Source organism: Pelecanus crispus, chromosome 1 (assembly GCF_030463565.1).
Source record: "Pelecanus crispus isolate bPelCri1 chromosome 1, bPelCri1.pri, whole genome shotgun sequence".
In the NCBI taxonomy this organism is placed as follows: domain Eukaryota; kingdom Metazoa; phylum Chordata; class Aves; order Pelecaniformes; family Pelecanidae; genus Pelecanus; species Pelecanus crispus.
This window is the reverse complement of record NC_134643.1, coordinates 70,128,765-70,144,574: the sequence shown is the minus strand read 5'-3', so window position 1 is coordinate 70,144,574 and position 15,810 is coordinate 70,128,765. Positions and strand designations below refer to the sequence as shown.

At 40.7% G+C, this 15,810-nt stretch overlaps 1 protein-coding gene across 2 annotated transcripts in view; it reads right to left on the bottom strand.

Annotated features, from left to right (window-relative positions):
* Positions 1-5,712: 5,712 nt before the first annotated feature.
* ERC1 (ELKS/RAB6-interacting/CAST family member 1) overlaps positions 5,713-15,810 on the bottom strand; it is a 296,882-nt gene continuing 286,784 nt past the window's right edge. For both annotated transcript variants that reach the window (XM_075706947.1, XM_075706956.1), the window contains one exon: positions 5,713-5,850. In XM_075706947.1, the coding sequence (XP_075563062.1) occupies positions 5,713-5,850 (138 nt within the window). The remainder of the gene's footprint in view (positions 5,851-15,810) is intronic.

Here is a 15,810-nt window from a genome sequence, read left to right as displayed (position 1 = left end):
GCAAAGCAATTTGCATGGGTTTTTTTGTTTACATTATGTGTCGGTTTAGCCTCATGTTGTTCCTTTTAAGCAGTGCAAGTCTTTGATGCAACCACAACAGAAGGCGGCTGCTAGTCCTTTCCTGTACCATAACCCGCTGCGGCTATGTGACCAGTACTGGATGCAACGAAATACAACTTTGATAATGGACCTACACACAACTACCTGCACCAGCTGATCTGCGCTTGCACGTGTCCCTGGTATCGATGGGTGCGATTGAGAAGACAGGGAAAATTTGGCCAAAGCATTTGGCCCATTTACATCAGTGGTTCCTATCTTAAGGGACACCTGGTGTTGATAACCGTTACCAGAAAAGATTGATTTCCAAAATACTGTTTCATTCTGCCCATTTCTGTATTACACGTGTACAGTATAAACCTGGGAAAGCAGGAATTTATACAGGGTTTGTAACATTTCCTAAGAGGCCAAGCTGCCTTGGACCTCAAAAGCCTGTGAAAGGCAACTGGTTATAATTATAAGCCCACAAATCCTTTTCCGTACAATCCTGAGAGGAGGAGTCATGGCTTTGTTGCTTCTTTACTTGAATTCCTTTTGATGAAATTTATTTTTATATATTTTTTTAAAACACATCTTTTTCAGTTCTACTACTATCTTTTTTTAATCTGACAACAGACACACATTGTTGGTAACTGCCCCAGCCTTAGGACCACACAGACAATATCGACAAGCAGAAAACAAAACAGGAAAAAACACCCCTGAAAAAGTCAGGAGAGATACTGATGACAGGGTTACAGCACTCACCACACACACTGGAAAAAGTCAGGATTTCTGTGTTTATGCTTTTGACACTAAAAAGTTTTGAAACAGTTTTTCTTTTTTGTTTTTTTTTTTAAAAATAGTCAGTGGACACAGCCATTTTGTTCAGAAGGATTTGTTGTTGCGTAAGGTTCCTTCCATTTATGTGGAAAAAACAATTAAAAACATTATTTTGTTTAAAAACCCCGTCCCTGACACTCCTTTTCCTTGCCGCGCTGACAAGACGGGTTGGCAGAGTTGGCCTTGCCAGGCGCGATGCCCCGTGCCCGACCCTCCCACCCCGCCGGCTTCGCTGGGGCAGTGTTAGTTATCCACAGCCTTCGGCATCCTCTCCCGTTCCCTCTTGCAGTGCGGGCGTTGAGCTGAGTAGAGGCTTCCTTTAATATCAGATGCCTTGATTGTACTATTTCCCTTTTGCATTTCATCGGAGTCATTTGAGGAATATATGCATTACTTACGTAGCGGAATTTTTGCTTTAAAATGGTTTCAGCACGTAACTTTCTATGTCCTTTTGCAAAGACCCCTTCAGTGGCGATGATTGGCAATTAGTACAGGAGTGGGGACTCAACCCTGTCAACCTTCTACCAGTCACAGAAATTTCCCAACAAATTGAGCATTAGCAGCAGAATGGGTGGGAATTACAGGGCAAATGAAAAGAGGTGCCCCTTTGGTTCAAAAAACAGGGTTATGTCTACAAGATTTATGACATTAACGCTCCCTTGTACATAATACCAAGAGCCCCAAAGTACCAGAAAATTTGCTAGAGAAGGGATATTCCAGCCATGCAACCAGAAACGGCGCACACAGTTTTGTGCATCACATCAGACCTTCACCTTCCGTCCCCGGAACTTGGCAAAAACTGGATGCTCCAAAGAAAGTTTGGCATTTTCTAGAGGGAAAGCTGGTTAAAGGCAGTCAAAATGAGAGAGAATACTAGAAACTTAGAGCTTCGTTTGGGAGCACGCCAGGCAATTCTTCTTCCAATCGCAAACAGAGCTCATGTCCTCACCCTGTAATTCTAGTGTTGTAATATCTTTTTAGTGTTTTACATGAGGCTGGATTCAGAGGAAAATATGTACTTGGACTTGTGGATATCATGAACAAGCGTGGTTGGGGTGTCAGCTTTTACACTGTATGCGGGCTTCAAGCTTGAGTTATTTTTTAGCCTAAACCCAGCTAAAATTACTTACTTAATTTTCTACAGACATCTCCTCAAGTCCTTACATCTCTCAGTTTCTCTACAAATGACAGCTTGAAAGAAAAAAAAATATTAGAGCAATTAAAACTTTCACAGCTCCTGTAGCAAATGGAACTTCATTCAAGAAGAGAAGAAAAAGCAAGTTTCCCCAGGCTTCCTGGGAAGGGCCCCTGAATTTCCCAGAGCTCCTGCGTTGCAGGACTGTTGTGCTAGGAAGCTGCCTGCATCTGCCTGGCTGCTGACACCTGGGTATAAGATTTAAAAAGAGCAGTGGTGGGTTAGGCAACTGGATGAGCACTGCAGTATGTGCACACATACGGCCCTTCTGCCACGTGCCCGATATGCAATTTCGTGATGGATTACGATAACAAAATCCCTTCATTGCTCTAAGGCCAATGGTGCGGCACTCCATATAAGCGAAAAGAAAAAGCTTTCACTGGTCACGTTTACCATTAAATCATGGCCAGCAGCACCTCCCAAATCACATAGTTCCTCAAGCTATTCACCATGAGAAGATCTCTGTCGACACAGGATCAGAGAGATTACCTGAAATAGTTCAACAGAGATCAAGTCGGATCAAGTCTGTTCCCAAATGAGATCTGGTCTCTCCCTGAAAGCACTTTACTGAGATCTAAGATCAATGTTTAAGATGGGAAGCCCAGAAGACCTAGAAGATAACAGCAGTTAACGAGAAAAATTGCAAAGGCCCAGCAATCCAGATGGGAGGAACAGCAGGTGTGTGGCTGGGAGATAAAAGACCAAATGGCCAGCATGAAAACTAGCCAGGCTTGACAAATCCTTTCAGGGAAGAGGCCGGGGGATGTGTAAACAGCAAGATTCACCTGGCTGCCAACGCATGGATCCTGCACATGCTCTCATGACAGCAGCACGCCTTTGGCTGGGGCACTTGCAACTGTAGAGACGCAGCCACAGGCTGGCAGCTGAGTTAAAGATGCAGAAGAACTAGCACTGAGACTCGCAGCTTTCCTACAATGAAGGGGCAACGCAGTAAAGGAAGGGAATTGAAATAACAGCCTGAAGTGACCACCCCTCATTCCCATCCCCTCCCCCTGCCCCTGCCTGCAGCAGAAACGCTATCAAGAACATCTCAGTAAGAGGTTTACAAGCAGGAGTCATTTGAACCATCGATAAGGGAAATTCCACAGCTTCTCACAGAGGAGGGATTGTTTTACAGCAGGGAACCAGGGCAGCTGGAGATTTGACCATATAAGTTAATGAGATAGTCAGCAGTGGTGGTGGTGGTGCGATGATGTTAGGCTGATGGCTCTGATGCTTTTACAGGCGGCATTAAATTCCTTGAGTGAGTAATTAGGGGTGATGAAGAAAAAGCAAGAGGAAAGATTTCAAAACAACAGCTCCTATCGAAACGTGCTGACTCAAATAATGGGACCAAAGGGGTGGTTCTGGGATGAGGCACGGCTCAGTGGTATGTACAGTCACTGTCTACATGCCTTCCGGTGTTCCCCCCTTGCACACATTCAGGTTCCCATTACTCTCCTCATCCATGACAAAAAAACCCTTCAGACATAGGCTGCTACTACAGTGTGAACTGAAGCTACATTTCCTGATTTGCAAAGCACTGGCAGTTCCAAACATGAAAAAGGTGTGAATCACCTCTTCTTTGGAGACTTACATATTTCTTCCTAGTGGACACCATGGTTATGGATCCAGTTCCTTCTGCTGCATCATTACAGTAGAATGAATTGGGATGTGATTTATTTTAAATCAGTTACTTTTCAACAGACTCTACAGGTATATAAGGTTTCAGTTTTGCCCAATTTTCAGTGCTTTTTTGAAAAAAGACAGGGTACATCTTCCCTTACTCAAACTTTTGCTGATCTCCTTTCTATTGGAAGCAATCAGTCACTTCTAAAGATAAAAATAAGGTGTGAAAGACCTACAGGGGAGCTGTGCTGTGTATTTGAAAGACATAAGAAATGCAGTTTTCCTGAAAGGGCTTGGAACATTTTCCTTAGCATAACAGTTCAGTGATTACGCTCAAAATATAGTAAGTCATATGGAATTAAACTGCAGGCTCTGAATGGGAGGTTTACTGAGAGGATTCGTAATTAGCTGGTGACTAGAAAACCAAGATTTCTTCCACTGCTGTGTTGATGTTTGGTCTGCTTTCCCCCTCCCCTCGTTCTCCTAAGTAACATGAGAAAGCTAAAGGGGAACAACTCCTTTAAGGAGCACATGGGGACGTGTTAAAGGGTTCTGTCCTGCAGATGCCCCCAGACACACATAACCACTGGTAGCCAGGAAAAAACGTGTCTCCCCATTAATGCATAGTCCAAGAATGAACACCCAAGTCCTACTCATAAAATAGGATTCTGACTTGCTACCACAATGACAAACTGACCTGCTATTTCAGGTCGTATTACGTATCAGCAGGGGCTTTAACGACTGTCAAAGATGGATGGGAACAAGACTAAGGCCTCTCATATACATATAAGAATTGCACTGGTTTCACTAAAACTGTGATTTTATACCTATCTAATCAGCTGGGTGCCAACTCCAGCAGAGATGCTCCTCTTTATAAGACTGGGTTATTGCTCTGAACTCAAACTCATTCTTTGTCAAACTAAGCTAAACCAAAATAAATTAAATTATAATTATAGTAAGAACTATGTTACCGATTTACCTAACTGAGCTTTACAATTACACTTTTAAGCTAAATGATGCAATTTTCTCATTTACAAAACGCCCAAGACTATTCTGATGGCAGCTAGTGTTCAAAAAGCTATGGCCTGAAAAATTGGCAATGGACAAACTGTACAAGTTAAAGCTGGGAGCTGACCTGTTGACCACACCTGCTTGAAGGGAGAGAGCTCTGTAAAATAAGAACTTAGGAGACGCAGACCTATGATGAGAAACCTCAGCTAAAAAACCCAGGAAATCAACAGATGAAAACAGTTACCTGAAAAAATGCCCTACTCAGCACTTCAGAGTCAGATCAGTGAACAATAAAAATCAAAGTTAAGCAAACAGAAAGTACCAATATGCCTACCTTGTTTCCCAGCTGATAGATGAAGTGACTAACAGGAACAAAATGGCAAACTTTCCTTTCCTCTCTCTGTTATTTAAGAACATGAGAGACATTGAGACAGGCAGTGAGACCTGAGATAGCTAGCTGATGCTGGCCAGTCATGAGCCATAATCGGAGCACACTCAGGTTTGGTTTTAGCACTACAAAATTCAGGCTTTCAGCTTTTATGGGGAAAAAAAAAAAAAGAAAGAAAGAAAGAAAGAAAGAAAGAAAGAAAGAAGAAGCAATAAATGAATGAAAGGCAAGAGCTACCCCTCTGCAACCTCACGGAGAACTAGAGCTGCTTGTATTCAGTGGATCCCCTCTTCTTTGCTCAGTAGACTTGGAAGAGCTCTGGTTAGCTGTATCCAAAAGTCACCATCAACAAAGTCAATGGGGAATCGGATTCTAAAGTAGCAAGGCAGTGAGAAGATGAATGCAAACATGACTGATTAATCGTAGACTAGAAGAACCTAGAGAGCATGTAGTTTTTAGAGTTTTTTTTTTCTCTTTTGTTTTCTTTGTAAAAGGTGCACCAGAAGTTTCTATTCCATTTTCTGTCTTTCACATTCCTATCCACTCTCATGGCTCCTTGGACTGACTGGGCTTGGCCACTGGTATGCTGCTCCGGTGGGGCTAGTGGCCGAGGTCATGATGACTCCTCAAGTGCATTGACGACTTGCTCCAGGATGTCAGGGCAGTGATCCGCTATCTGCTGTAAGATGGCATTGGCAAACTCCTGCAGCTCTGCGCTTTCCTTCTCGCCCTTTTCTAACTCGTCATGAAGCTGCAAGAAACACACAGAGGCATGGTCATTCTCTGCTATTAAACGTGTTCACTGTATAACAAGACCTACCCAGCAGGGTCAGCTCTAAGGTAAAACACCGCTTTTAGGACAGGAGCTAGCAGAGGCATAACATGCTGGGCACTTCCAGGATTGGCATCTTCCCTTGGTGACTCCCTCGCCAGGAGCTGGATGGTCTCCCCCCTCTTTATTTCACTTTGGCACTACAGGACCAGGCTTGTGACCTTCCCAGTTAAGGCTGTGTCAGTATGGGAAAACTAACTGGCTTAACTATTCCTGAATAAATTGTTTTACAATAAGTATTAGAAAAGCTTCCTCTGTAGGATGTTTTTCTGAAAGCAACTGTGTTCCAGAACCAATACAGAATTTTGCTAGTACATTATTTTAAATAGTTTGACTTTTATTCACAACTAACAGGATGTTCCATAGGACATTACTTCAGAATTACTTCCTATAAGAAATCAATAGAAATGTTACATAATTATACATAAAACGCTCCAAGTTAACCAGAATTCTAATTTTTCTGCAGAATTAATCATTTTCAGAGACTGTGCTTCCTAAGTGAGTCATAAGATGACTATACACAATTGTGGTGGAGCATACATGGGTTTTTGTTTACTAACGCTGCATTTCCTGTTGGATCATTCTTTGTTCAGATTGAAATTGGCTCAGAATGACATGGAACTTTATAACTTTATCTTATTCACTCTATCTACAGCCTATAAACTGTTTTTCCAACAAGCATTATTACAAACCATGCCACACAACATCTTGGAGTATATGCGAACATAATTTTTAGCTCCGAGTCTAATGCCATTGCCAGAATTAGGGGCCCACAGAGTCTTAATGAAGAGCAGAAAACATCTGCCTTCAGTAATCTGTTTATCTGACCAGCAACTGATAAAGTCCATACTAGCCTGTGAACTGTGCAGAATCCCAAATAAGGCTGTAATTTGTGCAAGCATTTTAGTACATTAGTACTAAAGTACGTATATTACTGTACTCACAATGGTCTAAGGATCTAACGGAACAAGGAGAAGCAGCATCTCTTACTAGACCAGATGATATAGATAGACTGGATAAGCTTTCAAGCATATAGCTCTTTCACATACTATATATCCAAAACACTTCTATTTTTTCAGTGATATAATTTCTTAATAATAAAGTATATTCTCTATTAATATGACAAGCATACTTCTAGCAGGTACATACACGTAGATGGATTCTTGAGTTTATTGCAAACTTCTGCATCCAAATTTCTTTGTCATTTGGAGCAGCTGGAGCAACTATTTTTGAACCTGCTTTTAAATTTGCTTTTTTCTAATATTATCTGGCAGTCCCGTAACATTTCTTATTCCTAAGTTATTAATATTTTTATTGGAACTCTACTGTGTTCATATGTGACACGGAAAAGATGTCAAATTGGAATTTTTCATCCATGAAGGGATAATTGGTCATCAGTATGCACATTTCTTGATCTATATTTTGTAGTTCTGTAGCACTGCTCATTGTAGGTTTTAAAAAGAGAGACCTGTCAGGCAGCAGGACAACAGGGATCATTTTACCACCATAAAAGCACAATGCAGTGGGAAAGGTTACATTTCTACAATTAAAATTCTAATCAGATGCAACAGTACATCTCTGTTTAGTGATGGTATCAAGCAAAGCACAGGAGACTGTTACTGCAAGAAAATACTGCATAAAAACAAACAGCCTAAGAATGACTATAGAACAAATACAAATGCTTTTTAAGGAAGTTATGGTATAGACTTCTATAGACAAAAGTGAGAGAAAGGAAATTAAAAGGGTAAGCCTGCTACACTATTCCCTTTACTAGGCAGGGTAGCATATAGTAAATTATTTGGGCTTTGCGTGCTGAATGTTAGTTTAATGTGTTCTTATGTGCTTTGTTCCTACTGGCTGCTGTACTCACAGAACAGCTATACGAATCTGAGAGGGACTCATGCCAAGAATCACAATGCAAAAGCAACCTGATCCTGCTCTGTGGAGTGACATGAGCCGGGGAAGTGGGGAAAACGAGAGGGAGGGGAGCACTCCGGGCTCTGCAAGGGCTCTCGGGGGAGAGGGGGAGGAGGGGGGCAATTCAGCAGTAACCCATAATGGCTCAGAAATGGCACGCTGTGGATAGGCGATTAGCCTGGTTCCAACAGCCTGGCAGAGTTATTAGTCGGAAACTTGCAATGGATGGATAAGCCTAGGAGAGGTCCAGTCAGCAAGCAGGATTGAAAGAGTCAGCACAGCCAGCTAGGAGCAGTGCTGGATATTAAAAGCTAGGAGACTGGGTTTCAGGGACTACCTCCGAGTCTCAGGTTGCTCAGCCTAGTGAAACCCCAGCCATTCAGGTGGCCCCAGTTACAGCAGCCTGCAGACCACTGACCCGCCGGTAAATTCATGAGACGGGTTTGAACGTTGAACTCTGAGACAAGGCTGCCTTGGCTTCTTGGGCCAGAGCAAAGATTTCACGGTGCCATTCATCGCGAGGGTGGGAGGTCGTGGAGGTCGGGAGAGACAGCAAGTAACAGGCGAAGAAGCCCACGACGTAATTCTCCTCTTCTTCCTCCGGCTCCTGCAAGGGGCCTCGGCTCTCGGTCCCCAGGAGGGGAGCCAGGAGAGGGCAGTGTTAGCAGGGAAAGCAAGGGCCGGCTCCTGCGGGTCCTGCACCACCACCTGCCCAGCCAGCATCCCTCCTCCGGGCGTTTCAGCCAAACCCTCCAGGTGAAGCTCCAGGAAAGGACAAAGCAATTAAATAATCAAATCTAAAAGCACCTCAAAGAGATTAACCTTCAAAACTGGAAGGAAGTTGGTGGACAAGGCAGAACCCTGCAGGATGTTGTCTTCAGTGGGGCGGTAATGCAAAGTCAGTGATGTCTCAGTTTCTTGCTGTGCTAGTCAGCATTTATGTATTTATAAGATTCCTTATAAAATCAAGGTAAGCCCGACAAAATAAGCCTACGCCAAAGCTAAACTTGCAATCAAAAAGTTAGCAATTGCTAAAATGCAATCAAACCAAAGTAACCCAACTTAAGCAGATGAAGAAAACATTTCCAAGAAAAAAGTTTTTGACCATCAGAGCCCAAAAGAAGACTGCTCTGAATGCTGAAGGCCAGCAGTAATACTTTGCAAATTAGCGCAGACAGAAAGTCTACACAGCTGGCTGGCAGATGTCTGTGATGAAACGTCTTTGAAAAAAGTAGCAATGATAGCCTTGCGTTGAGTTTGCTAGCTTTGGAACATCTAGGTTTAATAATGTGATTTCTACTTAAACAAAGACATCTTAATTGACTATGTGGCTGGTTGCAGCATTTCTATATCATGTATGTCATCTCCGTTTACGTCATTCCTTTCAGAAACAGCTGTGAGCAGCATACGTCACTCTTCATTCAGACAAGCTCCTTAATGGGAACATCCAGTTCTCCATGGTATAACTTGATTTACCTAGATGTTTGGCAGTCCAAATTTTAGGGAAGTTTCTCTGAAAGTATTACTACCAATTCTGCTCCTGGTTTCCTAGATTTTCTTCTTGTGAATGCAAACGGAAATGGTGTTCTCTTCCCCATGCCGTTTTTCTATGAAAACAAAGGAGTGTTAACAGTCCTTTTTTGTTGGCGTTTTCAGCTGAGGATATGAGAAGGTTCATACATCATAGAAATGACCAAAAAAGAGAAGGCAAGGCCAGATATCTTTGCCTAGTTGATGACAAGTAAGAATAGGCAGCTCAGAAAGAAAAGAATAGCAAGGACCCCAGAAGTGCTTCATAGTATTTATACTTTATCTTTGGACAGAAGAACAGAAAGGACCTTCAGCAGCTCAGGGGAATGGAAGCTTGCAGATAATCTGCAGTAGATTCAGACACTTTTCACCACTGCTGCCTTCCTTCCTGGATTTAGAGCAAGTTGTGAGAGGAATACTTTTCCATTTATAGTTAAACTCCATCAGTGAAAAAAATCCTAAACAATTCACCATGAATTTAGCTTGCATTGTGCTTCTCCGGTCCAAGATACTCCAGAACTTATTTAAAGATTAATTGACATTCAGATGGAAGATAACTTCATAGTTAAAAAATAGGATGCTATGGTTTTATATGCACACTAGGTGAATTGTGGTGCTGCTCCGCAGAACCTCTGTGGTCTTTGCTTTTCCCATAAAGTAAACAAGGCAACATTAAATTAAGATCTTTTAAAATTTATTTATATGGAGTAGGCTTACTCCCTAAAGTGTTATTTTCCTCTTGTTAACAAATCCACAAAAACACTGATGAAAAAAGGCAAACAAAAATAAAGTACTATCTCATCTCAGGCTACAGACAGTAAAACTGAATACAGAATATGAGGTGCTTGTAGAGCAGCACAAAAAGGAAGTTAACTGCAGGACTTCTATAATGCTACAATACCAGGATCTGGAATAATGTTTCTCCAAAGTTTAGGTGTTTCTGGATCAGGCTATGGTTAGTCTGAAAAATACGTTTAGAGTTTAAAGTAACAGAAATAAGCATGAAAAAGAAATTCAACTGATTTAATCCCAACCTTTGCTTTGTCTCAAAATAAGTTAAACTACACTCTATCTTGGGCAAATGGTCAAGAGCTTTTTCATCTTCCCAGACCAACCAGTGTAAATATGTATGTTTGAAGTAATGAAAGCCAATTATATACAAACCTTTATTTCTCAATTATAGACCTATAAAAGGGCCAAAAGAAAGGGTTAGGAATATGGAAATCCCAGTCTTCCAAACTTTAAAAAAAAACCCCAAACCCCAAAAAACCCAAAACAACAACAAAAAATTTATGTAGACAAATATTTTTGCTCTACCTGGAAATCTTGTTAGCTTTGTCAAAATATTTAAAACACATGCATTTAAAAATGAAAGTAAGATTTCAAATTAAACATTCTGTCTTGCCTTTTAAAATCATGTAAACTTTAAAAATATGTTTTAAATATATTTAAATACATAATAGATTTATGTATGAATAGATGAATAGATTTTGCAACCAATTTTGACAAAAAACGCTGAAAAAAATTGTTGAGGGCTTTTGCATCATATATTTGAAATAACTTTGCACATGGGATTTATCCTGCATTCCTGAGCATCTCTAAGCTTCGTGAATAGCAGAAATACTATTATTTCCTTGGTAATGAATGAATTTAAAAATTATATAAATGGGAAGAAGGAATAATAAGTGGCTATAAGTTATATTTTGCATTTGACTGGAGAAGTTTTCCTGCAAATCCTGCACTTGCAGGTAATGTGTCCATCCTCCAGCAACAGCAGCAATCATTTCACAGCCAGAGGACAATTTTCTGTTCATATAAATTCTGGTGTACATTATACACTGAAAATTAATGCTGCTATAGTGTACAGAAAGTTGTTATTCTGTGGCTAAGCCAAACAAATACTAATTATTGGCTCTACCACAGGGCTATCTGCTAGGGCCAGGCCCCGCTGACCTAAGCATGCATAATGCAGGCAAACCCCACAACCCTAATCCCCAGCAGCTCGCAATTCTGCGCGTTAAAGGGCCTGTGAAAAAGCATTAGGCGGCTACTTCTCCTAGTTTCAGTTGCAATGCGTTACCTTAGGTGTCAGTTTACTCTCTTGAAGGCGGATTGCTAGATACTGCCAGAATTACCCTGTGATGCACCCTTCATGCTGGGCTTGTACCTCGCCCCTTGCTTTTCTCTGCTGATGAATTAGGCCTCTGCGTCCCCACAGGGACTCCGCCTGTTCAGTCAGGGCAGTACCTGACAGTCATAAACACAGGGAAAATTCACCTGTCTACAAAGCAAATCTTAAATACCTCTTTTATATGTCCTAGCTGACGAGTTTTGGAAAAGCTTTTTAACTCTTAGGACAGAGCGGGCAGTTATGGCTTGGTACCTGCACAGCACAAAAGAGAGAAGAAAGGACAAAGCAGGAAGTACTTGAATGAAATGATGAAGTTATATGTATCCAGTTATTTCAGGATCAGAGCTGGAGCCCCTTCTGCTCTTTCCATGTTACCTACTTCTCTTGAAGAGGAAGTTCATTTTGTTTATTATGAAGTCACGGAGAACCCTGCTAGCTCTGGAATTTCTGACACGTATTCCAAGAAAGAACTGTCTGCAGACTATTTTGGTTCATACAATCTGGTGAGCCCGACAAGCCCACAAAGGACCCAGCTGCTCCTGCGTGTGGTTCCTTTTATCCAGGAAGGATGCCCACAGAGGCTGCCCCAGTGACCCCTCCACAGCCAAGCAGAATCCGTAGCAGTAGCTCATACCAGGAGATGCTGCAAAAAGCTTCCACAAGGACCACAGTGTCTGAGCAAGGCACAGAGTGACAGAGCTTGTTACTGATAACAAAACATACGGAGAGGTGAGCTGCCCTCAAAAAAATAAGGTAATAGCTCAGGTTGGTACACCATCTGCTTGTAGGAACTGCTTGAAATGAGACCACAGTAAATTTTAGACACACCACATGCACTAAACACCTGTCCATACCCTGAAAGCAATGTTTTTCCCCTTTTTATCTCTTTTCAAGTTAGGAATAGTTAATGTAACTGATTGATAGTGTATATTTTAATTAAAATTAGCAATTCCATGCACAAATAAAAATGGAAAATGTTAGGGCATTATGGATATGGCCAACTTGTGGATAACGTTTGTGACTTCAACCATATTTAAGAACTATGACACTGATCCCAAGTTATCATCCTCACCCAACACTTTAATTTAATAGAAAAGTTCAAAATGCTATAAAATGTAATAATTTTAGAGAGTTCCTATATCCATTCCTTTCTCGACTAAATTCAGGAAACACATTTGCACACAAAGAAGGATATAAATTGTTGCAATTACTACTTCTAATTTCAAACAGAGACCAGAAGTGGGCTGTTTAACTTTAAAACACATTATGCATTCCCATAAGATTACAAATTAAAAATAAATGACATAAATCAGGTGGAGAAGATAACAAGCTAATGGAAGAGCAGTCAGAGAAGAAAGACAGGGTAAACTCTGAAGTAACAGAGCAATTTAGAATGACTAAATGCAAAACATGGCAGAGTAATTTCTTTACAGAAACTAAATAAGTTGAGTAATTTCTCATAGATGATACAGAAGTAAGAACGCAAGCAGAATCTGAACAACGTAGTACGCAGGATGTTTATAAAATAGCTATTTGTAATTTAAAGTTTATCCCATTTACAATATTGTTTGTATAACAAAATTTGTGTTTAATATTTTCAAAATTCAGCAAGCATGTATGCAAATTTAAAATGGAATTGGAAAGCTACATACATGTCGTCTGGTGTCCTTTTGTACAAAAAGCTTAACATTAACTCTGCTGAGTGAAACATGAATTATGTGCAACAGAAATTATGCTCCTTGGAACCAAGCCATGACTATTTAGCTGATGTGACAGCTTGTGACTGATACAGTGAAGCGACATTATCACCTTTTTCCTTCCTCCGCTTCGAGCAGCTGAGCAGAAAAGACATTCCTGATTTCTTGGGAGAGGATTAGTAAGTAGGAATCCCTAGATGGTCTGTGCTTTGGCTGGAGCTGGTACACAGGGAGAGGAAAGACAACCTTTCTTCACTACAAAGGCTCTTCTATGATCATAAAGATTTTTCAGAAGCGCCTCTCTCTAACCAGCAGCCGAAGCAGTCATAGGTTAGTGGTTAGTAGTGGGGTGAAACAAGCTCCCATAGCAGGTGTCCTCTGACAGAGCACCTCATGGAAATACATCTGCCTGGGTCCTACAGGCTGCTGGTGATGCCCAGGTCACAACGCAAATGCTGCCAGAAACGCTTCTGGGGAGAGAGGAACAGGCTGATTGTGCAGGGAAAAAAAATGGTGCCTGGGGGCCAGCAGAAATAGGCAGGACCCCCAGCAGCCTGGACGAAGCCAGGACATGTCAGACATGGCTGGAAAGAGCCACCGATGGCAGGGAGCAAAATGCCTCCTACTCCTACTCCTAGGGTTAAGAAAATTATTTTATTTGGATAGGTCCTGTTCTGTTGGAAGAAATATTTTTTCAGAAAGACTGTAGGACCTACTGAAAATAAGGAACTCTCCATACTATGAGGTTCCGCACATTTTAGAGCTGGATTTGAAGTGGTAAGAAACTTTTATACTGCTTAAGCTATTAACGGAACAAACACTGTTGCCTACTACTAATATCTGGTTGCTCTCTTTGGTTGTCTCTTTTTACTTTTTCACACTGCTGCCTTCCAACCACAGCACAGCAGCCACTAGCAACATATTTAAATGATGATTTTCAGCAAGTTCCTGTTTCTACTCCATTCTTTCCTTTTGTAAAGATAAGAGAAAACCAAACCAATATAAATAAAAATGTGGACCATATCATTATGTTCTTAATGTCATTTCCTTTCTTATAGGAATAAAATCCCTCACTTAAAGGCAACCATCTGAAATGTGAAACATAGCAGTAGTTCTACAGAGCCATCTGAAATGTGAAACGTAGCAGTAGTTCTACAGAGCCCAAGAATATTAACATAATGATACATTTAGGACAAAGTGAAAGAAAATATTGTATTTAATAGAAATTGCTAGGTTAATGCAATTATTTATAATGAATGAATGGAATTTTTGTTTCTCAGTGTCAAGACTTGGAACATTGTTCCTTCCTTCTGGTAACTTCAATTTTTAATAAGAAAAATTGAACAGGACATGAACGGGTCGAAGGAGGACAGTTCCAGAAACAGTGTTGGTTAACTTCTTTGGGGACACTGGGTCAGAACTGACTCAAAGGAATATCTTCCACCACATGAATAACTTAATTACATAGTTCCAAGCACCGTAGATTCTTTATTGTCCACAAGTTAGTCTAGTATACTAGTTTAGATTAGGTTTTGAGGTACCAGCTACTTATAAAGTACTGGCTTCAGGCCCTCATTACAAATGGACCAAAATTTTACTACAGCAAGTCAGCTTTACAAAATGCCTTTGATAAAATGCCAACAAAGAATGATACAGCATCTTGGCCCCATATTTTGATTAAAATCAATTGAAGTCACTAAGGAATATAGCTGAACTTAATGGTAGCATAAAGAAACTATTATACATGAGAGGTACCAATTATCAATCAAACTTTAAGAGTCCACAAAATTATTTATGTGGCAACAAATTCCCCTTAGAACCATGGTGTTGATGCTGGCAGACGCTTTTCCGACAACGACTTGTGCATTAGTTTCTGTGGGTTGCTGTGGATGTGCTGGAAGAATGAAAAGCTTACAGCTACTTCATATACTAGGTTTACCTACCAGAAGAAGCCACAGAAAACTCCTACTATTTTATCTGAGCCTCCCCAGCAGGTATGAGACACCTATAGGGTATATTGGCTATGACAAAACACAGCAGGACCAACCTTCACCAGTAACAGTTGCTGCAATGGGAAGTCGCAGCTCTGAAAACAGCAGTATGAAAATGAATTCTCAACTATTCATAAAAAAAAGGCCCAAAACAAGCTAAATAATCTCATTGGTGAGAAGTGGATACATTGGCATCATTCTTAAATATTATTGGTGTTCAGTTAAATGTATCCTCCCTAATCATGTTAGCACTTCTGAACATTCAAGAGGATTAATTTTTTCCCACTGAGGCTTGTGAAGCATTATCTACAGAAGATCATATTAGAAGGGACAGGAGTGAATTTAATGCACTGGATTTGAAGTAATTTACAAAACTCATTAAAATTCCAAAGATGCAAAATGGGTATTCTGTGATGGGCTTCTGCGAATCTGGAGAACTGGTTCCCACCCCCCATGGGAATACTTTAAACACAAAGGAAATTCTGCAGTTAGAAACAGAAAAGCTCCACGACTTAATGAAAAATGTGCTTTGTAAATTGGAATATATCATTAGTTTGTGTTTTTCAACTGAAACTTATTAAATACAATCTAAAGTAGTATGGGAAAGCAGAAG